Source organism: Amphiura filiformis, chromosome 15 (genome assembly GCF_039555335.1).
Source record: "Amphiura filiformis chromosome 15, Afil_fr2py, whole genome shotgun sequence".
In the NCBI taxonomy this organism is placed as follows: Eukaryota; Metazoa; Echinodermata; class Ophiuroidea; order Amphilepidida; family Amphiuridae; genus Amphiura; species Amphiura filiformis.
In genome coordinates this window covers 31,089,753-31,117,651 of record NC_092642.1, presented here as the reverse complement: position 1 = coordinate 31,117,651, position 27,899 = coordinate 31,089,753, and the positions used below count along the sequence as shown (strand labels likewise).

General features: G+C 38.5%; 1 protein-coding gene across 1 annotated transcript; it reads left to right on the top strand.

Moving 5' to 3' along the window:
- The first annotated feature begins 1,978 nt into the window (after nucleotides 1–1,978).
- On the top strand, nucleotides 1,979–27,749 carry LOC140171511 (arylsulfatase B-like). Its single transcript, XM_072194778.1, has 8 exons — nucleotides 1,979–2,169; nucleotides 3,161–3,534; nucleotides 12,494–12,680; nucleotides 15,160–15,362; nucleotides 16,099–16,309; nucleotides 20,441–20,693; nucleotides 25,816–25,955; nucleotides 26,923–27,749. Exons 2-8 carry the CDS (start codon nucleotides 3,199–3,201, stop codon nucleotides 27,324–27,326), a joined length of 1,734 nt encoding a protein of 577 aa, XP_072050879.1. The 5' UTR covers nucleotides 1,979–2,169; nucleotides 3,161–3,198; the 3' UTR covers nucleotides 27,327–27,749.
- Nucleotides 27,750–27,899: the final 150 nt, after the last annotated feature.

Genomic DNA, 27,899 nt, shown 5'->3' with positions numbered 1-27,899 from the left:
AGTGACAGTGAACATGAAATATCAGCGCCCATAAACCCAAGTTAGTAGCTAGTTAGTGGAGGCCGTCACGGACTGATTATTGATTATTGAAGTGCCTTATTAATAGATACGCACGATTTAGGGCAAGAAAAACAAACCGGGACACTTTTGGAGACATCATCATCATCATCATCATCATCATCATCATCATCATCATCATCATCGACATCATCATCATCATCACTTTCTACATTTTTTCTAAACAACATAGGGCCTACCGTTTTAATAAGATTTTTTCTTGAAATGCATGTAACTATAATTATTGTTTAGAGCGTGATGAAATAAAACATCACGATTTTCATCACAAAACAAATATAATGCATAAGAAATCGTTTGTTTTAGAGCGTGATGATGAAATAAAACATCACGATTTTCATCCCGAAACAAAGTAATACATAAGAAATCTATTTTTCGTGAGTGATGAAATAAAACATCAAAATTGTCATCACGAAATAAAGTAATACATGAGAAATCGTTTGTTCTAAAGCGTGATGAAATAAAACATCACGATTTTCATCACAAAACAAAGTAATAGACCTACAAAAAAATACATTTTTCGAGAGTGATTAAATAAAACATCACGATTTTCATCACGGAACAAAGTAATACGTAAGACATCGTTTGTTTGATTGCAATCAACCGCGACAGTTCGTCTCACATACATAACAATGCACTGCGATCAAATAGGTTGATGACAACATTTGATTGAATGGACTGCACTGCGCCATGATTACGTGCACCGGTTCAAATCCTTTCTTTGGAGCCAATCAATAATTTCACGTACAGCCTCTATGCAAATTAGAGTTTACACACGCTGCAGCTGGGGTAATCGACCGAAGCTGGTTGCCGTTAGTGATCGAATGCATGAGCTTATTTGCTTTACTGAATCGATTTACTGGATTAATTTCCTGTTAACTGGGTTTAATGCCACAAAGGTCGAATCGCCTTTGCCATGGACCATGACTGCATCATGTGCAGCACCAATATAATGAACGATTTTGAGGAAAACCTTCTATGGGCCTGATAGGGCTAGGGTATCAGGTCAGCTGCATATTGACCGACTGCATACTGCCGGGGACCCCCCTCCAACATTGAAAGATGGGGGATGTGGAAGGATGGGATGCAGGGCGGAGTCTGTACTTCAAATACATGACAGACTTGATTCGCTCTTTATACCATCATGACCATTGGTATGGCATAAATTAGAACTATTTTAAGCAAATGTGCCATCTATTTTATTTGCTGATTGTAGCTCCTGCATGCTTGATGAGAAGGTGATGGGAACATATAGGGAGCAATGTCCGCTGTTGATGGAAATTCTATATCAGGCTTGTTCAGAGGATTTAAAAAGGCCATTCTGATCAATGGTATACAATATTAACCCCAAAAGTTGAATAGTTTCTTGTTTCAAAGCTGATAAGAAGACCCAAAGACCCGGGGCAGCATTTATTTATGCAGTTTTATGATAGCAGTTTTCAGTGATTTGCTTGCAACTTTGAACGAGTCGGGATGTTGCCAATGTATTTGTTCCTAACACCACTCATCTTAAGCAAGCAAGCAACGCTAAATACGGCGCCCGCTTAATGATTTCCTTGATTCTACTCCCTGTAATCCAATATGTGTCATCTTAATTTCAATTACACTTAACTGTCAAACCTGATTTGGTATAAAGCATGGGTTTATTTAAATAAAATTAGATGCTTACCCTTACGTGTAAGCTGCTGTTTACACTAATACATGTGCTAGTATTAAAGCATGGTTATTAGTGTTATTCAGAGCCCGCACTCAGAGCCGACTCGACTCGAAGCCAAGTTAACATTCAAAACCATGTGTTTCACCAGTTGGCTAGCCCCCTTGAGTTGACAAAACGAATCTATTAAAGTTGCATGACTTGTTATAAAAATGCTAGCGAAAAAAAGCACAGAATTCGTTTAGTTTATTCACCAGCAAGACGTGCTATGTTATTTGAACAATCTTTCAAGCTTACAACATTACTTGTGATGTGTTCTACTGCGAATAGTGGGCTTCTTCATCATGGTATGAGATGTAGTAATGAGTGACGGTGTGGTGGCAGTGGTAGCTTTTGTGGAGCAGTGGTTCTTAGATTGTTACTGTTGGATGCCCATACGGGTAAGTAGATATTCATTATTCCAGAGAATGTGCTCTTTTTAAATTGATGCTCCTTGTTTAGTTCTGCATAATAATCGCGTCCATCCTCCTCTCCTTCTTTGTCCACGGTTGTTTAATATGATCATTAATAATTTGTCTTAAACAAATTATTATAAAATGTGCAATTCTAGACCTGACAATACCAACAGCTAGCTGTCACACTAATACACATATGGTTTTTAATTATTTTAAAATAGATTTTTGTTTCTAGATCAAATTAGTCATCTTTTTCTGCTTTTTTGTGGTGTTTTTTGTTCTATAAACTGTACATCTCTATACAAATTGAGAGCGCCATGCCGCTACATGTATTTACATATATTTTAGGTTAAAATTAGCCAAATAATATGAATCATTCTTTACACATGATAAATAGGTTTTTTGTCCTTGCCATTTTTCAGTCTTTTTTTCTGATGTTCTCACACCATACAAGGTTTACCCCTTGTAAATATGCAAAAAAGATCATTGTTTACCTTGACTTATAAAAGACTGCGGTTTTGACATGTCATCAAACAACCGTATGTCTCTATGTCCCCTTTCCCCGTTTCGATTTATTTGTCTTTTTACTATCAAGGGGCTGTGTAATAATTATGAGCCCTGGTGGGAGGGTAAAATGTAGGGTTGGGGACATGAAAATGTTTTGCGAGTTGGGGGGGGGGGGCAAGCGATTTTGTGCACACATTCATGGGGCGATTTTTTTTTATAAAACTCTTTAAAAAGGCTTAGGAAAACAGTACGGAAAAGGCTTAGGAAAACAGTACGGAAACGCTTTAATATGCATATTTTCCTGCTCGCTACGCTGGCAACATATATCAAGACTGTTTAATGTGAAAAGGACCATCTAAAAAGGTTAATATAGGTACAGCAGCCACCAAGCGAGGCTCCCCCATGCAATTTCATCTTCTTGTGCTTTAAGTGTTAAGTCAGACTATTCATATCGTGCACTTATTTTCAGAATATTCCACCACTGTGATCTGTGTTTTAACAGTCAACATGATCTTCCAAATAAATCTGTCAAGTACGTGTTGGATACTACTTCTTTGTCTTCTCTACAGCGGAGTAATAAACGCTGGTAGTAAACCTAAACCTAAAAATAAAAGACTAAAACCAAAACAAAGAGACGATTCCTCTCAGCAACCCAACATTATTTTCATACTTGCTGATGATTTGGGATATGCTGATGTTGGTTTCAATGGCAAGCGGTATGGGTCACAGATACAGACGCCCAACCTGGATCGATTGGCGAGAAGCGGCGTTATTTTATCGAATTATTATGTACATCATCTGTGTACACCTTCAAGAAGTACACTTATGACAGGACGTTATCCAGTAAGTTAAAACTAGTATTTAAACAATAATAATGTTGCATAATTTGGAGTTTTCATATGCAAAACCAACATTTTTGACACTGACCTGACAGTTTCGTATATATTGGGCGACATACTTCTTCAGAGTGATTGGTATCCCATCATCCTCTGTGCTGGTGGCACAGCTCCATCCCTTGGGGAGTGGTCTTGAGGAGAGGATCAGTGTCAAAAATGTTGGTTTTGTATATGAAAACACCAAATTATAATTATCTACAAACCTGATGAATCTCTTCACAAATAATGTTGCATCTCTGGAATATAGCCTATAACTACTCACTCAGAACGCTAGTCAGCCGATGGCTATTGTTATTCAAGACCCACTCAGTCACTTAATCAGATACTGGAAACGATCAAATTCGGTATTGAAATTAGCAATTTTTTTGTTACACCTTACTTTGTAATTAATTTTCTCGGTCAAATGAAAAGCAATAATTATCATTTCTTCAGTAAATGTCAGAAAAAAACTATACTGCTTGGTACTGTTAATTTTTTCCAAATCCTGGTGTTAAACTTAGGTGTAACATTTAGGCTTCTAATGTAAGATTTTCGATTTTCCACAATCTTCAACTTGCCCGATGTGCTTTTTTTGGGTCAACGTTTTTTGCTTTTCAAAGTAACATAATTCGCTAACGAAATATATTTCCCAACTTAGCACATCATATAGGGCTATATGTCATAGTTTTGTCAGAATTTCGGTTTTGATTGCACCATATTTCAATTCCGACTACCAATTTTGTCAAAATCAACTCGCGAATGTACCCATGGATGGATGATTTTGCAAGCTACAATGGGCTTTTCCAGAAAATAGATGCACACCCCCTATATAAAGAGTTCGGATTTCTGGACTTTTTGTCCGGACATGATTGTTGGAAATCCAGACTTTTTAAAGCGTCCAAAGGCGAACAAATCATATTGAAAATACCTTTTGCATTGCACTTTCCAGCGTTCAACTTAACACGGTACCTGACACACGAAAATGCGTTCATACTGTGCCAAAACGGCCGTAAAATTTTGAGGTAACAATCTGGTTTGCTCGATAAATGTTATCTTTCGTTATGTCTACTCTCAGTGCTATTACCAAAAAGTTACCAGAATGTTCAAGAGTTGCAAAAATGGAATTAAGCACCACATGTATGAAATACTTTCTATGGCAAAAAGAGTCAAAAGTCATGTTTTCACTCATTGTTCACTCTTTACAAGGTCATAACTTGGCAAAGCAATGGAGTATTGACCTGGTTTGGTCTGTATTTACAGATATAAGATGTCAGCTTTGGGAATAACCTATAACAATAACAATTTATCATCATTTAGGGATTGCAAAAGTCAAATTTCCAAAATTAGATTGTGTTTGATACTCAGTGGGCATTGACTGTATTCCGAATTGTATTCCGAAATCATTACTGTTTTGTGTGTATGTACAACCTAATATCTGCAGATATAAAGCCCGTAACATTTTTGAAATGTGTCACATAGTTATAAGAGTAACTGGCAAAAGTATTAGTGTGAAAGGAAAATCCTACAGCATGTATAGTGCAAATGCATGTGTATGTAGTACGCAAAGATTGATAAATTGAGCAGATATGGCATAAATAGTAATGAACTATTTTGGTTTAAATCTTACTCAGGCTGTTAATGTAAATTCTACTCTTTCAGAATTTGAAGATATCAATATAGGTATTATGCAGGGATCAATTTTAGGGCCATTGCTCTTTACAATTTTTATAAATTGTTTACCATCCACTGCCACTGTAGACTCCAAAATAGTCATGTACGCTGATGACACAACCTTGATTTGTAGAGCTAAGGCTGAAGTAAATCTTCAAGCACAATTGCAATCAAACAAGTGTAACGTAGCAAGGTTAACAGCTAACAAACTCATTTTAAATGTAGATAAAACTAAAGTAATGATCCTTGGTAACAATCATATCATAGATAAATTTAGTAATGTAAATTTTATATACAACAAAAATATTATATTATTGAAAAGGTTGATGATTTCAAATATCTAGGTGTTAAGTTTGATTATAATATGTCATGGCTCTCTCACATTGATTATTTATCTAATAAGGTATCAAAAAGAATAGGTATTGTTAGGCGTTGTAGACATTTTCTTCAACATCAAACTCTTGTTATGTTATCAAATGCTCTCATAACCCATAACTTTGCTTATGCTAGTTCAGTGTGGTGTAATTTTTCTCTTGAATATCAAAGAAGGCTTCAGGTTTTATAAAATATTTGCTAGAACAATTCTATGTGCTGATATTAGGACGCCAGTAATAGACATGTTAAATTCACTAGGGTGGATCCAACTAAGTGACAGATGAAAAAATCATAAGCTTATTCTTACATTTAATGTTTAAGAAGTCTTAGTCCTTCATATTAATCATCTCAGTTTGAATTTGTTCATAATACTCATTCTCATGTAACCAGAAATCATTCGTCTAATACATTGATTGTTCCAAAATACAACACTAATTCTGGATTGCGTACATTTCACGTCAGAGCTGCTCATATTTGGAACAGTTTATCACCAATGATTCGAGCTGATATGAAAATATGTCTTTGATACAATTCAAAACAAATGTTCTCATTTCATGTACAAATGTATAGTTTATGAATTCCCAATTGTGATTGCATTTTTGTGTATATCTTATATTGTATCACTTTTGTATACTATTGTACTTAATATTATAATATAGGGTGCACAACTTATAAGTTCCCCCCTACATATTTTTTAAAATAAATCGAAAACTATTTGACGAAGTGCAAACCTGTAAAATGATATGGGTAGCCCTATTTGTTTTACACATGTGGACCAGATTTTAGCGTCACACGTCATTGCGTTCAGTCACAATGGTTCATTATGTAAAAAAAGGAGACCGTTTTAAACAGTGTTAAAAGTTGCATTTGAGTCCACAGGAGTCAATTCTCAAACAATACAGTAGGCCAGGGATATTCATGTGTTTGTAAAAGAAAACTTTTAATCTTTGGTATTCTTCTTCTTCTTCTTGAAAAGCAAAGCAGGTGTTTTATTCTTTTCTTTTTAATGATAAATGTCTGAGATGGAAGGGGATATATACTGCAGTGAGAATAGACCACATCGCCCAGTAGTTCATCACATGTGAAAAGTCACATTTTAATAATGCCGCGTTTGCCCGAATTTCTTCGCGGTAGAGCAATAGCTTTGCTGGATGAAAATGTACCGGTGAAAGAAATTGTTCGTCGTATCAGAGTTGCGCCTAATGCAATTCAAAAATTGAGAAAAAAATTTCAGTTGACAGGAGAGGTGAAAAATCAGCTGAGAGCACCTCGTCGACGTGTCACGACTGTTCGTCAGGACATGTCTATAGTGAATCTGGCTGAAACCCGTTGAACATGTCTGGTAAGTTATTCGTTTCCCAAACAAATTTGACTTACACATTTTACGATTTTCATAAGTTGTGTATCTGAAATTGTCTTTCACCACGTTATCTCTTTACAAACACATGGACAGGCCTAACATACTGTATTGTTTGACAATTGACTCCTATGGACTCAGGTGCAACTTTTAAAACTCCCTCTTTTTTACATAATGAACCATTGTGGCCAAACGCAATGATGTGTGACACTACAAATTGGCCCAGATTTGTAAAACAAATAAGGTTACTCATAACTTTTTACAATTTTACATTTCGTTAAATAATTTTCGATTTATTTTAAAAAGCATTAGGGGGAACTTATAAGTTGTGCACTGTATATGTTTTGTATTGACTGAGGGCCTGAAAGCACGACGCTAGTTTTAAAGTGCTAATCAATGGAAGCACGACGCTAGTTCTCTTGTTCGCGAACGCTTTCTGTACAAATCAATAAGGCATGTAATGTAGCAAACTGCAACTTTTAAATTGGCTTTTTCTTGGGTTTTTGGATCGTCGTGTCTTTATATCTTGAACAATTTCAACGAATGAGGTCTTATGGTCCATATTGGCTGCTGGATTCAATTATGACATATCTGTCTTTTGTTATGAGATACTTAACTTAATTTTTAGCTTACTGTATTATTTAATAAAGGCTCGTCAGCTTTGCCAATTTCATATTCCAATTTACTACGCAAAGCCTAATGAAATACCTATTCTTTATTTCTTTCCCCTCCTTCTCAATCTCCCTCCCCTTCCCCTCCTGTTTCCCCCTACCGTCTCCATATTTCGCCTCCCTCCCTACTCTAGCTGTACTCGCTCTCTCAAACTTGACCCCCTCCTATATTGCCCCACTCGCACTGCTGTTTCCCCCTCCCCAGTGACGTTGTAAGGGTTTTTCTGTTAGGAGGGCGTGTGGCGATTCTCGAATGGGCAAAATATGGCAGAAAAAGGCCTAAAAGCGTAAAATATCACGGCAGCCAACATCCAACAGGGGAGGGTCAAGAAGGAAGACAAGATGTCCCATGGGGGAGCCGCCCCCCCACTGGCTACCGTTAATGCACCTCCCTGCATCCACTTCCATATCCTCCCTCTCTTCCTCCCTACCCCCTCTCTTACCAGACACAACCTATAACATGTTATATTTAAAAATGTTACGCACCTGCTCTTACCATGTTTACTCTTCCAGAAGTATGGTACACTGCTTGCTCAAGTAAAACTAGGCCATTTTACGGGGAACTTAATCCCTTGAAGTGGAAGACATGACAAAACTTCTGTTCGGTGTACTGATTTGGTGTACGTGATGAGAACATACAAACTATATACCAAGCGTGACCTTTGGAATAAAAATTTCATTTCAAACAAAAATTCATTCAGTATTTTTCAGCAACACGTGGCATGTTCTTTACCCAAACTGAATTAGATTTCCAATAATTGGTCTATCAACTAGATAATACATAAGAGGTAATTATGTAGTCTATGGGGAAATATGCAAAACTATTGTTCTTAAATTGACGTATTTTCATCATAATTCACAGCAAACTATAGATTTTCGCGTTGAATTCGACTTCGAGCGGCTTTAATGGCAGAGTGGTTTTGAATACATAATCCTCTCTAATCCTCTAGACGTTAAAGTTTGTGGATTTGAACTGCATTTCGCAAACTCTCTATTGATTCTAATGCACTGACTGCTGCAGAGTTCACTAAGCAATATGAGAAAAAAAGCATTATATTTTCAATATGCAGCAGAAATCCTCAATTTGAGATCCGTGATTTTTCATTTATTTGGATTTATTGGATTTCCAAGCTTTTTCCAGTGATATTGGCAACTGGAATTCCATTTATTTTCTGGAATAGCCCAATAGAAATATCGATTATTCCTGCTGGTTATATTAGAAATGAAGTAGTGAGTTTGACATTTTGGCAGTCGCAAGTGAAAAAAGGTGAAATAAAAACGGATATTATGACAAAACTATAATATACTAGCTGTAAGATGTGGTCATAGACTACAAATCTAGGTGGGACGTGTTGGTGTTTCGGAGCTATGGCCTTTGACCTGACCCCGACACTGAGGTCTATTGTCACCGAGTTTGTGCCCATACTCCTTGCAGATGTACATAAAATGTAATTCTAACATTTAGCCCAGATGATTTTTGACACCTCCTACAGATGTCTAGATAACACCATTCTAAGATTTGACCCCAGACGACCTTTGGTCCGACCCCTACAACATGTTTGAAAATGTTCCTCTTGTCATGAGGTTTGAGGCCCATACACCTTACAGATGTCCAGAATATTTGATCCCAGATGACCTTTGACCTGACCCCTGCAAAGTATTCCAAAATATGTCCCTGGTCATGAGGTTTGTTGTTACCGAGTTTAAGCCCCGCGCCCCTTACAGATGACCAGATAATGCAATTCTACATGACCTTAGTTCTGACGTCGGCAAAATGTTTCCCTGGTTATAAGGTTTGTTGTCACCCCTTACAGATGGATGTCCAGACAATACTAAGATTTTATCCCAGATGCCCTTTGACCTGACCCCTGCAAAATATTCCAAAATTTCCCCCTAGTCACGAGGTTTGTTGTTGAGTTTGTCCCCCGTGCCCCTTACAGATGTTCAGAAAATGCATTTTAAGAGCTCTTGTTCTTGGTGCAATTGAATTAAACGTGATCCCAATATTATCTGAGCTCTCTTATATGGTGGAATGGTCGAATAAAACTAAAACAGCATTTTTATTAGTATTATAAGGGCCAGCTGTAATGTATTTCTTAAAGCCTGATAAGTAACCATAATACTAATGAGCCTCTATCTGTTTATACATAATGGGGGTTATAAGCAAGTGATAATAAGTTATTCTGTGTGGCATGGCTTAGCTGGATGTACAGAAAGAGAACCAAAGTCAACATGCTTATTATTATGATAGACCCAGACGATGTACAGGGTGTCCAAAAAGTCTCGATACCATTTTGGACCGTCATATCTTTCGCTAGGATTGGCCGAGGGGAAATCAAAATTGAATTGAATGGGGAGCATTGGTCTAGAAGTTATGAGGAGATAGTGGATACTTGGGATTCGAAGATGTGCTGTAAACTTATTGTATAGTTTTGTGTGTAATATGTCCAACTGTTTCACCGTAGATTCTTTAATATGTTAGTGGGTTTATATGCCAATTCTTTCCTCTTTTCAACGATACCTTCACTTTTGACATGTTTGATGTTGCGTGCTGTATACTAGAGCTATGAACGTTTAAAATGGTATCGAGACTTTTGGGACATCCTGTACCTTATAAAGGTGGGGAAAATCTTTCTATAGCGAACTATATTAGTTTGAAACGCTAAAAGGGTTCATTTCGAAAAAAGCTCAGGGGCGAAGTTGTGGCCTATTAAAATCAAAAATCTTAACACTAAAATTCATGCCTAAATTTATCCAAGCATCATGGTTTTTACCGACATTACTGAAAAAAAAATTAATTCATTGTTTTTGATTTGACCGAGAAATTAATTTCAAAGCAAAAAATGGTGTATCTCTGAATTGTGCTGATTTCAATATGTATCGATCAACTTATAGCACGACTATGTATAACAATAGAGGATGGTGAGTAGCGTTCTGAGTGAACTAGTAATGTGATCTGTTCTAAATTTATTTAGATGTATATATAACCTGACATTGTCCAAAATAAGTTGGAAGTGTCGTTTTTTTAAAGTTCAAGGCTAAAGATGATAACAGTTATCATGTTTATAACTGTTTATCTTCACTTTGGATAAAACATTATTGCTGATGATTACAGTTTGCGAATTTGTGTACATATGCGTATCCCATTTTGTTTAGAATGCCCGTGATATAGTTTCCTGTTTAGCGTTGTCATAATACCCTTGTTGCTTTATTTTTTTTTATTTTTAAGGTCATTAGCCAAGGTTTGTCATGGGATATCATGTCTAAAACTACTGATTGATGCATGTTCTACAATGTTCAGTACCGCATTGTTCCAAACAGGGAAGTGTAACAGAATGGCAATGTTCGTATGCATATTTATACGAACTTTAATAATTGATTTCTTCCAGCAATCATTCTTCAATTAATTATAAAGTATCCTTTCTAAATTTTTCTTGCACATAACACAATCATTTAATATGCTGGTTTGCCATGTCGCTTGCCGCTGAGCGGCGTGACACACGCGCATCAGTGTCGTAGCTGCCGGGGGGGGGCAGGGGGAAATTTCCCCTGGTAATGCATATTTGGGCCCCGTCCCATTTGGGCCCCGCCACCCCCTAGCGCAGGGCAAAATAATTAAGGATTGAGAGAGATGGAAAAAGGGGAAAAGAAAGAGAAAGAGAGAATCCATATGCAAACGATATAAGATGCGGATAGAATTTGAACAATTTTAAAATTTTGTTAAAAAATGGAACTATATATTATATCAAAATGAAGTCGCTATCCCTTGTATTCCTTGTAGACAAACGGATGCAATCGAGGCTTGCCGCAGCCTCAAAAAGCGGTTTGGCGGTATATGACTTAAAGTGACACCCTGCACTTTGATGCGATACAAAAATTGTATATAAACTTTGATGAACTAGAAAATAATTTGTAATCAATGTAGAAACGTCTGAGGTTTATTTGCTATGACCTTTTGCTTTGATATTTGTATACAGCAGAAGCTCCGGAACCGGAGGGCCTCAATACTTTTGAAGCCTATGGAAAATTATCATTGCCCCCCCCCCCCCAATAATTTGGGCCAGGCACCACCACCCCCAAATATTTAACATTTTCCGGAGCCTCTGTACAGCCGTCAGGTTTCAATATTTTGTTTTATTTATTGTTTTTGATGAGTCAGTCAAAGAAACAAAATATCTTGGACATTTAAATATGCGAAAGTGACATTTTGTAGTTTATTAAATTTAAATGTATGGTACATGTATGTAGGCCTATTTCTAATATATAATGGAATGCTGAATATGATAATAATTTGAACATACAAATTACGATGAAGAAAAGAAAAAAAAAAATGTGCGGAATCAAATCTGTTATGATACACATTTGTACCAAGATAAAGCACCTGTCACACTACACCGAATAGGTCTTACGTACAAGAAACGGATGGTATTTTAGTAAATCGTTGTTGTTCGTCAATGATCGTTTTATGTTCTTTTTATGTCCTGCTATCATCCGCCAAATGCGTTTCGTATTAGGTGATGTTCGTTTTATCAGCTAAACTATTTTTGACCGTGAATTAATATGCTTAATGTGTCCCAAAACGATTATTGCCTTCATTCACAATTTCCATAATATTTTGAAGTTCTACTTGACCATCAATTTTGCTAGATATGATGTATTTTACTATACATGTACCTCTCACGGACTGCCTTTGCTATAAACTTAGATTGCAATATGTGGACATTGCACTTGTTGCACTAATTCCAAGAATGCCTTTGAATAGGTTGTGGCGTGTACCGGTACCAATTGTTTTTGGACATCCTGTTTTTAAGTTGAATAAATGTTAAAATCATATTATTTAAATTAATTATCAGATCCACACGGGACTTAGTCACAGCAACATAATACCAACTCGCCCTATGTGTTTGCCAGAAGATGAGGTAACTCTGCCTCAAAAACTAAAAGAAGCTGGCTACGTGACTCATATGGTTGGCAAGTGGCATCTTGGCATGCAGAGGAAGGAATGTCTACCAACATATAGAGGGTTTGATGCATTTGTTGGTAAGGCTATAACTTTTATAGATTCCCTATAATGTAGTCATGATTCCTGCATAGTGCAGAACAGCAGATTGCTATAAACCGTCCCTATATCTAACACGTGAATTGCAACAAACGGTTTTACATGTTCACAACAATTATATAATGTATGAAAAATGGAACAGTAAACAAAAAATAACACAAATAACATGTAGGTGATTACAACTTTATAGGAAAGCAGCATTACAATCATAATAGTATAATTATTTAATAAGGTACGTCATACCAAAAATCATCAGAAGTTGAAACTTAATGTGACAACCCAAGAAAAGTGGAATAAAATCAAGAATGTATGCATCAAGGCTGGAGAAACCATCATAGGCAAAAACAAAAATATGCCAAAAATGCCAAAATGAAAAGGTTGCAGAACTATCGCAAAAACAAAAGAAACTGGAACAAAAAATAGACAACTGCAAGGACAAGGACAAAAGAAGAGAAATGAAAACGACGAGGAACAAGATCATGAATGAAATACGCAAGACCATCACAGAAGAAAGACTCCAACAAATAATGAATACTGTTGAAGACATCGAAAAACATAAGAAAGATTCAAATCGAATGTTCCAAGCAGTTCGTGCTTTACAACAGATGAAACCAAAAAAGGCTATACTGGTGAATGGAGAACACGACTTGACAGAAGAACAGATCCAAATAATCACAAATTTCTTCAAAGACACGTTCATCAAAAATAATGTTAATCAAATTGAAGACATCCAGCCTGCGAAGATGAACCAGGAATTCACTCAACCGAAATCGAAGATGCTGTTAAACGCCTGAAAAACAACAAAAGCCCAGGGATAGATGGAATAAATGCTGAACTACTTAAATATGGACCAGAAAAACTGCACGAGGAGATTGCGGACATATTCAACGAAGTAGCTGAAACAGGACAAGTACCATGTGATCTTCAGCAGGGAGTCCTGATACCGGTCCCGAAACCTAGGAAGCCCCAAGGGCCCCGGGAAACATCCGGCCGATAATACTACTGCCAACTCTCAGAAAAATATTAAGTATTTGCATGATAACTCGGATTCATACGAAACTTTATTCAAGAATCCCAAACTCGCAAGCAGCGAGGAAGAAGCACCACGGAACATGTCTTTAGCTTTAAATGCTTGGCAGAAAAAGCAATAACATCGTCAAATTACGAAATTATCATTGAAATGATCGACATGAGCAAAGCTTTCGACACGATAGACAGAGGAAAACTATTCCAAATACTGTCAAACGCGCTAGACAAAGACGAACTACACATTATGAAAATACCTATAAAGGGCGTCGAACTTCAGGTCAAGATAGGAAGCAATACTGGACCCGCCATCAACACGAACGTCGTAGTGCCACAAGGTGATTGCCTTAGCCCAGTTTTATTCACCCTTTATCTTGCCGCAGCACTTGATGACAATAATAAACTATACAGTAAATCGTGACATCTACCTCAACATAAATCTGCAGTATGCAGACGATATCAGCTGGATCACAAATGCTGAACACATAATAGAAAACGTAAAAGAAACCATCCCTCAACAGCTGAAGAACTACAACCTGAATGTAAATGAGACAAAAATGGATGAACATAAAATCAAACGGAATGGTGATGACAGTTGGAAATCCTGCAAATATTTCGGATCACTTCTGGACACAGAATCCGATATCACAAGAAGGAAGCGTCTTGCCATAGCAGCTTATAATAAACTAAATCAAGTTCAAATTCAAAAACAAGAATGTAACGCTCAAAAACAACAATAAAATAATCAACAGAGGAAGAAATTGACACTTTCCAAAGATTTCTCATGAGAAGGCTATTAGATATCAAATGGCTAAAGAAAATCTCAAATCAAGAACTCTACGAGAAAACCAAGGAAACAAAATGGAGTAATAAAATCAAGAAAAGGCGGCTGCTTTGATTAGGACACCTCCTGAGACTACCTGAATATACCCCGGCAAAGCAAGCTCTTCAAGAATACGAAAGACACGTAAAACGACCAAGAGGGAAACCAAAACTACGTGGATATCAGCAATTCAAAAAGAGCTGAAAGAAATCAAAAAAGACTTAACCATAAAGAAAACAACTGAACTTTCGAGAGAGAGAGAGAGAGAGACTTGCCTGGAGTAACTTTATTGATGGCGCTATATCAGGCTGCTGACGAGAAGCGTTTATGATGATGATGACTTAATAGAACAATTCACTCTGAAATATATATGGGTGCAAGTCGTGTGTGCCAGCCGATTTGTTTAACTGAATGACATTCTTCCAAAACTGGCTGAAAATACTTTTTAAATCTCTAAGTTTTCAATGTAATAATGCAGTCTTGTCTGTACCTAAATTATACACTGAACACCGCCAGGTTGCAGATATTTCTTTTTAATATCATTCTGTGAATCTATTCGAATGGTTTATTCCACAGCTTTGTTCCTTTCCCTTTTCCCGTCACTTACACAGGAATGTACCTTGGGGCAGGGGATTACTTCACGCACATGAAAAAGGTTACACTTATTAACCCTCTTCGTGTTATCAGCGCGTATGATTTCCACCGAGACACAAGACAAAACAGAACTGTGGGATATAAGTATTATGGAAGATATTCTACACATGTGTTTGCACAGAGAGCGCAGAATATCATCAAGACGTACCGGAGTAAAAAGGTGAGATACATATCTTTTATGTCCATAGTGATTAAGAGGCTAGTATATGGACAATATAAGGGAGTCAGAAATAAATTGGTGGGGCTGGAAAATATGTAGGAGTCATAAAATCAGTCTACAAATGTCATTGATAATAAACAAAAATGTGGAATTGTGGAAATGTTTTATCATTTTGTAAAGTAGCTCATAAGTATGTTTATACAACCTAGTATTAATAAACCACCCATTTGAACAGGGGAAATACGAATTACGCATTGCACACTAGCACAATTAAACATAAATTTACAAATGGAAACATGCACAGGCAGATATACCAGAGTAAAAACTCCGGACATACCTGCCTGTGCGGGGACTTGAACCCCAACCTCTCGCTTGTCGGGCGAGCGCTCTACCACTGAACTACACAGACTGTCCCTGTTAAACAGGACTCAAGTCTGGTACTTGTGGATATGAGCAGTCAGGCTAAACTGTACAAACAACACATTACATACCAGAGTACGAGATCAATTAACGATGCTTACCCGCCAGCCACCCACTGGAACATGGAAACATTACAAACTAGCGTACGAAATCAAATTAATGATGCTTTATCGTTATTCTTAAAAAGGCGCTGATCCACTGGTGTATTGCTTGTATGGTTCAATGGGCGTTGTGTTCCGAGCACTTTATAGTGTGCATTCATTGTTTCTTTTTTATATTCTTATACTTTTATTATTGTTTTTATCATTCTATACAGCCTCTCTTTGTGTATCTCTCTTTTCAAGCTCCTCATACACCTCTTCAAGTCCCCCAAAAGTACAAGTTTCGATTTGCGAACATCAATATGACTTATGGTAGGAAGACGCTGGCAGCGATGATATACTGTATGGATCAGGCCATAGGCGATATTGTCAAAGAGCTTAAAAATGCCGGAATGTATAACAATACAGTCATCATATTTTCATCAGGTAAGTATACAAATATGGCCACATTCATTTCTTGTTGTTGTTGTTGTTGTTCTTCTTCTTCTTCTTCTTCTTCTTCTTCTTCTTCTTCTTCTTCTTCTTCTTCTTCTTCTTCTTCTTCTTCTTCTTCTTCTTCTTCTTCTTCTTCTTCTTCTTCTTCTTCTTCTTCTTCTTCTTCTTCTTCTTCTTCTTCTTCTTCTTCTTCTTCTTCTTCTTCTTCTTCTTCTTCTTCTTCTTCTTCTTCTTCTTCTTCTTCTTCTTCTTCTTCTTCTTCTTCTTCCTCTTTTTTTCTTGATGGCAAGTCTGTGAGACCACTTTGCAACAGTTATGTGTGCTATCGTTAGCTCAAGCAGTCAAGTTAGCTCAATCGATAAGGCGTTCGACTATGGTGCGAGAGGTTGCGGGTTCGGACATATGGCACGTTCTGGTTAGAGAGGGCAGAGCCTTTTAAGTTTCAGTTATAAGAATAAAGAGTGCGTGTAGAAACTGCGCTGTGCTCCCAATGAAAAGAAGGGATTTTCAATTTGTAGTGCTGCTATTGCAAAGGAGAGATCTACGTCATTGTAGAGAGGGCGTTTTCTTTGTAGTGGGCGTCGCCATTTTGTGCGATTTTGTTGGGTAGAAAACCGCACATTTAGATCGAAAGTGACGGATCCTTTCAAATAATACATACATAGTCACATACAACATTTCCCTATTTATAGTATGATGACACCCGTTTTTGACGCCCGCGCTGTTTCTTGCTTGATGATATGAATGCTTTTGTGATTGTGACAATCATTTTTTCACATTTTTTCTCACCATAGGAATCACCGTGGTACCACACGTGTACACTCGTGCGGGTTCGAAAATTGAGTTAGCTTGAAATTCCCTTGGTCAAGGAACTTACTGCTTATTGTCTCGTTGAACCCGTACGTAACTCGGGGACCTGATACTGGTTGCGAAAGTCAATTATGGAATGTCTAGGGTGTGCGTTCTTGAAGCTGCAAAGTCCCTGAATATTGTCATGGTTGTTGTTAAATGGTTTATGGAATGATATTGGGCCGTAGTGGATCAACGGCTAGGTATTGTGCCTGTGCGTAGCGCACTATTAATCACTGCGCTTTTTTTCCGTAAATCAGTTTTCAAAACATTTCCCTATTTATAGTAAGATGACACCCGTTTTTGACGCCCGCGCTTTTTCTTGTTTGATGATATGAATGCTTTTGTGATTGTGACACGCATTTTTTCTCATTTTCCCTGCTACTTTGGGCATGTTCATGCTTCGTTATTTTCCATATAATTCAACAATTACACGTTTTATTTGTTACTTTATACGAATGTTCGATAGCTATTCCGTGGTCATGGTACGAAGTTTAAGCAGAAAACGACCCGTATCTTCCATTTCTGGAGCTATTTTGCTAAAACGCATTTGCCGGCTAAATTTTCAACATTGTGTTACGTAACACCCCAGCGTAGGGGTTGCAATACTTCATGAATTATCATTATGTTATGGATTGGAGTTGAGGTTGCCATTGATGGGAATGATGGGAATTTCCCTCCAACGTAAATGCCCCTAGTCAGAATTCTTTCCCCCATGCCTCCAAAATTAAGAAAACATCCCCCAGCTATTTGCGCCAAAATTGTTGATAACTATCAACCACCTCCCCAAAATTCATCATAGCTGCCGAAAAAATTCTGATGCCGCCACTGCCAGCGTGTTGATTCCCGCCCATAACATTACACTCCCTCCGTCAAATGCTGTCATAGGAACAGCACAGCAGCGCGGGGAAACACGCTATTTAGGCCAAATATTTAATTCTCGATCATGAGAGGATGTATGCGGCAACGAACTTTTCGTGGAACAACCCAATGGCGCGACCAAAGACCGTGATTGGTAAATTCTCAAAATATTTGCTTACGCCCTAAGCGTGTGGCTTTGCGTAATACGCTCGACGCTAAAAAATCTGCGCGTACCCAAGTTGGCTCTCATGATCGAGAATTAATTATAATGTATTGCACTATTTGGCAACTTTTAAAGTGGGTGATTCCTCATTCGATATGAGTCCAGTCATGCAAGAAATCACTTGTTTGGTTCAAATTCTCAGTCAGTGTTGGTATGATACGCCTAATGACATGTGTAAATACCCATTCCAATCGCATAGGGCCTATGGGTATATTTAGTAGAAACAAGGTCAAATGCAACGGGGAATTTTCTCATTTTGAAGTGTTTGTAACACATGGTACTGAGAGGCATGCGTTTTGAGGTCTTTTGAAATTATTTGCTGGGTCGGTTTAGACCTAATATATATATATGTTAATGTTATGTTATGTTCCTTGTTTGTTTGTTCGTTTTTAAAGAAAGGTTGATAAAACAAATAAATTGGATTTGACAGCTTTGTATGTTTTAAATAAATAAATAAATAAATAAATAAATAAATAAATAAATAAATAAATAAATAAATAAATAAATAAATAAATAAATAAATAAATAAATAAATAAATAAATAAATAAATATAACAGTATTATTGTCAGGTATAGACTAACTTTGCAAATAAGAGTGCTCAATCCCATAAAACAAATTTCAAAGTATAGACCTCTGGAAAGGCAACCGTTACTCTGACTTTCAGAGAATTTATATAATTAAATAAAAAATAATAAAGCCATTTACATAACACCTTATATCCGTAATTAAAGGCACGACGTTACATGTAAATGAGTCGAATGCACTTTTTAGGCTACCATGCTCTCATATCCTATTGTCTTTTAATTAGTGGATAATTAAATCTGGTCAACCAGAAAAACTCACTTTTTGGTCATATGGAATCACCGACGTTTCGGCCAAAACCTTTGGCCTTCAGCTGGGTGGATGATTTAGGGTCATCCGAGGTCAATCGATGAGGAAGTTGCTTGATGACCCGATCCCAACCATGTGACAGATTCACTCTAACGCCCCCGCTCCTGTTGAGTGACGGTTGTTCGGCTCGTACCCACACTGCTTCTTTGACTCCCCGTTCAAACCAACGGGGTTCACGGTCCAAAATGACAACGTCGTCAATGTCAAAACTGTGACCACTGCCCGTTGCACTTGAACTGGCGCGTCTATGTTGGGACATGCGACTCTGCAGTGGTTGGCCGGTTTCACCAATGTAATGTTCTTGGCACACCTGATCTTCAGCGCACTGGACACCATACACAACACCACTTAAACGGCCCTTGGGCTGTTTGTCCATTGGGTGTACTAGCGACTGCCGCAGGGTATTGGTTGGCTTGAAGTGTGTAGTGATGCCGTGATCGCGGTAGATCCTCTTTAATTTCTCTGAAACATCCCCATGGTAGGGGATGGTGACAAAAGTCTTGGTACCAGAAGACGCGGTGGGTTCGCTGGCTGGTTTAGCGTCTTTCTCACCACGATTAAGGGCCTTGTCAATTGGCCAGTCTTTGTAACCACACGTTTTCAAGGCGTGGCGCAAGTGTTGGTGCTCATTGATCTTATCAGAGTCCTTTGTGATGATGGTGTCGGCCCTGTGATAAAGAGTATTCACTACACCGAGTTTCTGGACCAATGGATGATTAGAGCTGAACTGCAAATATTGATCAGTATGTGTTGGTTTGCGAAATACTGATACTGAGAGAGTGCGATCTTGGTTGACAGTAACCAAGCAATCCAAGTTTATTGTCCGTCAGACCTTCTTGGGTGAATTTGATGTTATTATCCACTTGGTTAATATGCGCAAAGAACTTGTCGAGCTCCAAAAACTTGACTATAACCCAAGTATCGTCAACATAATGATACCATTTGGAAGGTGGAGATCCGGGGTAAGACAACAAGGCACACTGTTCAAATCGCTCCATGTACAGGTTGGAAATAATCGGCGACACAGGGGAGCCCATCGAACAACCATGACATTGTTGGTAAAAGTTATTGCCATAGCTGAAGTAAGTATTGTCAAAACATAAGCTCAACAATTCACAAATCTGATCTGGCGACAAGTCTGTGCGTTCTGACAAAGTCTTATCCTCCATCTGACCAAAAAGTGAGTTTTTCTGGTTGACCAGATTTAATTATCCACTAATTGATCAAATCCCAGATGACTGAAAGTATACACAGTGTTATTGTCTTTTAAGTTTCTCAATTTTTGTTTTATTTAAAGATAATGGTGGATCTCGGGAATCACCTGCGAGCAACTGGCCATTTCGGGGATTTAAAGGCACATTTTTTGAAGGCGGTGTGCGTGCTGCTGGATTCATCCATACTCCTTTATTCCCTAAATCTTTGAGAGGAACCGTTAACAATGGTTTAATTCACGTTAGTGATTGGTTCCCTACGATTATACAAGGATTGTCTGGGGGAAATACGAATGGAACCAAACCATTAGACGGATTCGATATGTGGCAAACTATTAAGTAAGTAAACGCGCGGTTTATAAAACATAGTAAGCCATTGTATCATTAGGACTGTTAATCAGTTATATTCTAAGATTTTAGGCAAACAGATCCACAGTTTCAAACTAAGACTTTTATATAGACCTTTGTCCCTCTATCCCACAATGCACTATTCCAGGGGGGTATGACGTAGTTCATTAACCTCATAGATCGTGTGCATCCGATGATCTTTGTAATTATTTTGTCTTAATATGGGCATACTGATTCCATATATGCGGATTATCGTAAAGGCCATCGATGTTACTAATTATGCAATTATTGAATACACGAGTGATGCAGTTACGGAGCGATGCAGAACATCTGTGTAAGAGATTAATGTTTACATTTTATTTTCATCTCCGAAAAAAAGTGAAACGGACGCCGACAAAATATCACTGCGTGTCCCGTCATTAGTTTTTCACCATTAGGTCTATAAAATGTATACAATGTTAGGTTTCAATAACAGGAAACTTTTTTGGCTGATGACACCATGTCCATAAGGCATAAAAATGTTGTTTTTGCCCCGAAAGGTATTAGTGATCGCGGCGCCATTATCGTGATTATCGGGGAGTCCTTTTTTGTGATGAAGGCACCAGCCGAAATGTCCGTATTCCAGAATGTAATGAACATAACTCTGTACTCCCCCGGGGAGATGATGTATTTTGCGACACTCGTACCCCCCTGGAATAGTGCATGATGGGAAAGAGGGAAAAGGGTCTATAAGGTACATTTTTAGGGGAGGGGAGGCTATAGCCGTGAAGGCTATAGCCGCGGAGCTGAAAGTTACCCTTACCAGCACCCTACTACCATCTTAAGGGGCTGGGTTTCCCACTGGATGTTTTATTATCCTTTGGGTGCTCCATGTGTTTTCCTGCTTATACTAGTTCTTCCTCCTTCTCAGCATCCAGTTGCCTAGGGCTAGGGCTTATTTTTAGTTTTAGTCTTCAGCGTCGTTTGCATGGTAGGACAGAATACCTGTTTCAGGTACTTCTGTAGGGTAGAGACACATGAGTCTGGGAAAAATCGAGACTTCACTGATGCCGCTGAGGGGTACATACACAAATATCTCCTCGGCAGGCGACCAGGTGTATCCCCATATGATTCAGTATGGGTGGCAACTGGACTAAATGCTGAAACCTTTCCTTTATATCCTTTAGGCATTGAATTGGGTAAATATTTTTCGTCTATTTGATGTCTCACAGCCTGGGGACGGGGCTGTGGAAGAATTCCTCCTGCGTAATCTCTGCGTGTCGTAAAAGCCGAATAAAAGAGGACCATGAAATCTTAGGGGCCAGTTGATGTTGGATGGCACCAACAGGATCGGCAGGATCAATAACAGGCTCAACCCTGATACATGGTTAGCCCTGCATCGAGCAGCAGCGATGTAGTACGAGTTCTTGGCGCTCCTTAATATATTCAAGGATATCGGCAGAACTCGATTTAGTGATGGGCGTTTTGGCAACCCCAAACACGGCTGTCAATGCTGCAGTGAAGAAGGCAACGGGATACCACTTCACTTATTGCTTCCCAAGAATAATCATGGAAGGTCACAATTTGATGTTAGAGACTAACGGCGTGAAGGGGGCTGTGAAACGTAACGTGGACGGCTCCTCGCCCGGTAGGGTGTCCCATGGAGAGCAGGTGGGCCCAGACCGTCAGCTAGCTACTGTTCGAAACAATAAGGTCATCTTGCGAAAAAGTAAGATCATCAGAGTTGGAACCTGGAATGTGCGAACTCTTAACCAGAGTGGGAAGCTGGAAAATGTTAAGCAAGAGATGACCCGACTTAAAATCAACATACTAGGAATAAATGAAACCAGGTGGACAAATAATGGAGACTTCAAAATCGATGACTTCAAGATGATTTATGCAGGTGGTGACAAGCATGAGAAAGAAGTTGGGCTAATGCTGGATGCAGATATGGCCAAATGTGTGCTGGGCTATTGGACTGTAAGTGAGAGAGTTTTGCTGGTCAAACTACAAGGACAACCTTTCAATATCTCTGTTATTGTAGTATATGCTCCCACAGCAGAGAGCACAGAAGAGGAGATTGATGCTTTTTATGATAAACTGGAGGAAGCAAAGTCTCAGTGCAAATCAGATAAAATACAACTGATCATGGGAGATTTGAATGCAAAGGTGGGGCAAGGACAAGATGGCAAAACAGTAGGCGAGTTTGGACTTGGAGAAAGAAATGAGCGTGGTGATAGATGGGTGCAGTGGTGTGAAGCAAACAACATGGTAATCACAAACACTTGGTTTAAGGAGCACCCCAGAAAAATATATACATGGAAGAGCCCTGGGGATCGCACAAGGAACCAGATAGATTACATAACCATTAATGACAGATTTAGAAGAGCAGTGAAACATGCGAAGACACATCCAGGGGCAGACCGCGGAAGTGATCATATTCCAGTAGTATGCACACTTCGTTGTAAGCTGAGAAAGTTGAAGAGAGCGAAGATCACGAAGAAGGTAGATTTTGACCAGCTGAAGAAACCAGAGATCCGAATGGAGTATTCTATCAAAGTGGAGAACAGGTTTGAGCAACTTATAGACGAAGGAGAAGAGATGACATGGGAATCAATGAGGGATATCTTGGTTGAAACAGCAGAGGAATGCCTGCCAAAGAAGAAGAGAGAAAGTAAAAGCAAGTGGATGACAGAAGAAATTCTATCAATGATGAGAGACAGGCAAAAGATCATGGACAGGGATTCGAAAGAATATAGAGAGTTGGACAGGCAAATAAAGAAACGTTGCAAGGAGGCCAAAGATACCTGGCTGAATAGTGAATGTGCCAAAATTGAGAGTCAATTTGGAGAGAATCGGAATGTGTACCAGAGGATAAATGAGATCTCAGGCAGGAAATCAGGCTGTTCAAGCTCTGGGTGCATCAAGGCAAAGAATGGTAATATTCTGGTAGGGAAAGATGATGTAATGAAAAGGTGGATTGAATATGTTGGGGAGTTATTTCACGATGTAAGGGACGGTTTGCCAAGCTTTCCAGATTCTATTGAGGGTCCAAAGATATTGCAGTCAGAGGTTTGATCAGCTATAAAAATGATGAGCAGAAATAAGGCTGCTGGGCCAGATATTTCCGGAAGACCTGAGCAAATCAATCTTTATTGCTCTTCCCAAGAAACCTGGCGCTGTGGATTGTGAACAACACCGTACAATTAGCCGTATGAGCCATGTTACAAAGATAATTCTAAGAATCCTGTTACTCCGTGCAAGAAGTAGAATAAAACCTGAGATTGGTAAAGAGCAGTTCGGTTTTGTAGAAGATGCTGGTACCAGGAATGCGATTTATGTCTTGAGAATGATAACAGAGAGAGCGGTAGAGATGCAGAAGGATGTTTTCATGTGTTTCATTGACTACTCAAAAGCCTTTGACAAGGTGAGACATGATCAGCTTTTTGAAGATCTTGGTAAGCTAGACCTGCATGGAAAGGATCTACGACTGTTGCAGAACCTTTATTGGAACCAAACAGCGTGCATAAGGGTGGATGGAGATTGTAGTGAATATACAAGCATTAAGAGAGGAGTCAGACAGGTATGTGTGATGTCACCAGATCTCTTTAATTATTACAGTGAGCTGATCCTAAGGGAGCTAGAAAAGGAAAATGGTCTTGGTATAGGTGGACATAACATCACGAACATAAGATATGCAGATGACACTGTCCTATTAGCTGAGTCTGAGGAGGATTTGCAAAGGCTTCTTGATGTGGTGGTTCAGGAAAGTGAAAGGAAAGGTTTATCGTTAAATTGCAAGAAGACAGAATGTATGGTGGTATCAAAGACTGAAAGCCCAACATGCATATTGAAGGTAAAAGATCAAAGAATTAAGCAAGTTTCCTCCTTAAACTACCTTGGCAGTCTAATCACAGAAGATGCCAGATGTATTAAGGAGGTTAAGAGAAGGATTGCACTGGCAAAGTCTGCGTTCTCAAAATTAGACAAGATCCTAAAAAACAGTGCCCTCAGTATAGAGACCAGAATTCGGGTACTCAACTGCTATGTCATCCCTGTATTAATGTATGGAAGTGAAGCATGGTCAATAACAACAGACATTAAAAAGAAGATTGGAGAGCTGCGAGATGTGGTTCCTTAGAAGAATGATGAAGATCCCATGGACTGATAAAGTGTCTAATGACGATGTCCTAAGTAGAGCAAATGTGAACAGGAAGCTGTTACGTGAAATCAGAGTTAAGCAGCTCAAATTCCTTGGTCATATCCTCAGAAAGGATGGTTTCGAGAACCTAGTATTGACAGGAAGAATAGAAGGAACAAGGAGCAGAGGCAGGAAGAGAGTGATGTGGTTATCAAATCTGAAAGACCGGCTAAAAGAAAGGGGAGCTGAACATAAAGCGACAGAGCTTCTGGATATGGCTTATAACAGAGAATTGTGGCATGACATGATCGCCAACGTCTTAGGATATGGCACCTAGAGAGAGAGAGAGACATTTTTAAATCGAGTGACAAATTCTCGTTCATCGTTGTCTGCTTCCCCCTGTTTGAGTTTAAGGCGTCTCATAGTAGTCATGGTCGTCAACTCCAAAAAAAAGAAGTCTAGATTAATGAAACGTTTCAAAATCTGCTTAGTGTGGTTCTTGACATTTGTCTGTTTATGATGATGTTTCGTTTCGATACTCTCTATATCATACCTCAAGAATCATAAGACCTACAAAAGTGTAACTGTTATATTGCATTCTTCGTCAAGACCGTTTCAAAATAAACATTACAATATTCACCAGAACTATTCACAGGATACCACTGTTCGACAAATTCGCAACAGTAATGACCTCTTGCGAAAATTGTTGTGCCATCAACGTTAATGACAGTTAGAGCTAACTAGAGTAGTTTATAGATGCTACTCGTTTCTTGGTAAGAACTTGTCATCATTGTATTATATCCAGCAAAAGTATTTCCGTCATCATGGTCATACCTATTGGGTATTTTGGCCCCATCTTCCTTATTCGCATGGCTGTTGTATAATATGTGTCTACTCGTTTTGGATGGCAAGAGACACAAATTACAACTAGAGATCAGAAGCAGAAGCAATAGCACGACCGTAGTAATAGCATGTGATTTTTTTGTCTTTCAGAGCTAGAACAAAATCTCCCAGGACGGAGATATTGTTTAACATCAATACAGTAGGGGTAAACCAGCGAGGTCCTCAATTTCATCCAAGTATGCGGTCAGCTCTACGGATGGGAGACTGGAAAATCATAACTGGTCATCAAGGTATGAACTTGATTATTAAAAATTTTATTCGATGAACAAACTGAATTCAGGTTAATATGCCAGAGGCAAGTTGATAACGGGAAAAGTTAGTAGTCAGTAGATTGTTTCCAAATTGTTTATAATTACCTACTTGTTTGTTTGTTTTTATTTGTCATGTTTGTCCATTGCTTTCAAAAACCATTTTTCTGATGAGGTACTATGTTTAGATATGTTGTCTTAGATCTTACTTTTGTTAGAGAAACTTGCTGACATTTCTAGCCACATCAAACTGAATTGTTTATCATCAGACGATATAAACTGCACATGCTTATTAACGAATTTTTAGACAGAATTTGAATAATTTATTATTAAGTTTATCAGATTACAAAGTACCACACTAAGGCTTACAAAAAAAATTTGAGTAGGTCGGTCGGCATTTTTTTTTTACAATATTTTTGCACACATTGTAAGCGGAAAATTGCGTATGATAAAGACCTTGGAACTTTTTTGTTCCTTTTTGTTAAACTGTATTTATTATTTTTTATTTTTCTATTTTTTGCCAACAAAATAAGAAAAAAGTCTAGGGACGGGCCAATTTTTAGGGTCGGTCGGGTTACACCAATCAAAATAATATTTTTTAGGCCTAATTGTGGTGGTTTTACATCAGACCGTGTCTGTATATTACAGATGTACGAGGAACGGTCAATAAGTTCCCTCAACTATGGTGTATCTCCGCTCAAGCATGACTTTGATGACTGTTACTTACGATAAATATAAGTTTGTATTAGCGATGTAGAACATTGGATAAAACATCCGTTGGGTAAAGACGATAATACGTAGAAAAAGTCGTGATTGTGAAGAGGATACACTGGGGAAAAATTTCACCGTTAGATGTTGACTGATTTGATGATAAGTAAGTGGTGTGGTCGTCATAATTGAATTGAATTTCTACTCTAAAATACGTATTTTTGCTTGTTTTAAAACACAGGGGAATTACATCGATGGCAAGCTCCACCGGAATCCAAGCATTCTGACATGGAACGCACCGAACCACACAACAAAAAAATTTGGCTTTTCAACATTACCGCCGATCCATATGAATTCCATGACGTTTCTGAACTGAATCCTGCTATAGTTAATGTAATGCTAAATCGATTACAAGAATATCTGGATAACATGACTACTCCTGTTTGGCCAAAAATGGATGCGTCATACGATCCTGCTAATTACGGAGGAGTGTGGGGGCCCTGGACAGTACGCCCATCCTTTGAAGAAACATTGAAAGCGGAGAAGAGGCAAAAAGCACGAGAGGCACGGGAGAGGAAGAAAAAGAAGAACAAGTTAAAGAAGGCTAGAAAAAGAAATAAGAAACTAAAACAGCAGAAATCTTAACATACACGACAACGTAAGCAACAAAGTAACCAGGGACGTAGCAAGCAGGTGGGCAGGGTTGTCGGAGTCCAGGGGCTCCGAGCAAAATCAAAAATAAAATAAGGATGAATCGCCTGATAAAGTCGATTTGGGAGGGGCCACACTGAAAAGTAACAAATATTATTGCTGCTACAATAATGTGTGTGTTGTCATATACGGTGTAGTACCACAAGCCCGTGGCGTAGCCGGGGGGGGGGCAGGGGGCCGGTGCCTCCCGCTCGTCATGGCCGTCGGTTCATGTAAGGATGTCGGTTGACGGAAGGCGTTGGTGAAAAAAAATGGGCTAACAATAGACTACTTTTTATCCAGGATGACAGAAAAAAGGGGAGAATTATAAAAACAATTATGAAAAATTGCGAATGAAATTGAACTTTTCATGTTGGTACCGTCTATAATCCTTTTTTTTTTTTTTTTTTTGCTCTTTTCAAACCATGCCAAAAAAAAAATTGGGTCAACAAATCACAGCTTCCATCGGCAAAAAATATTTCCGTCGGTACATTTACAAGTTGTGCCCACTCGGTTCCAAAATCCTGG

Coding starts and splice junctions, on each gene's coding strand:
- LOC140171511 (XM_072194778.1), top strand. CDS start 3,199: ATGATCTTCCAAATAAATCTGTCAAGTACGTGTTGGATACTACTTCTT. Junction 12,681..15,159: donor AGGGTTTGATGCATTTGTTG/GTAAGGCTATAA, acceptor TCACTTACACAG/GAATGTACCTTGGGGCAGGG. Junction 16,310..20,440: donor AGTCATCATATTTTCATCAG/GTAAGTATACAA, acceptor TTTTATTTAAAG/ATAATGGTGGATCTCGGGAA.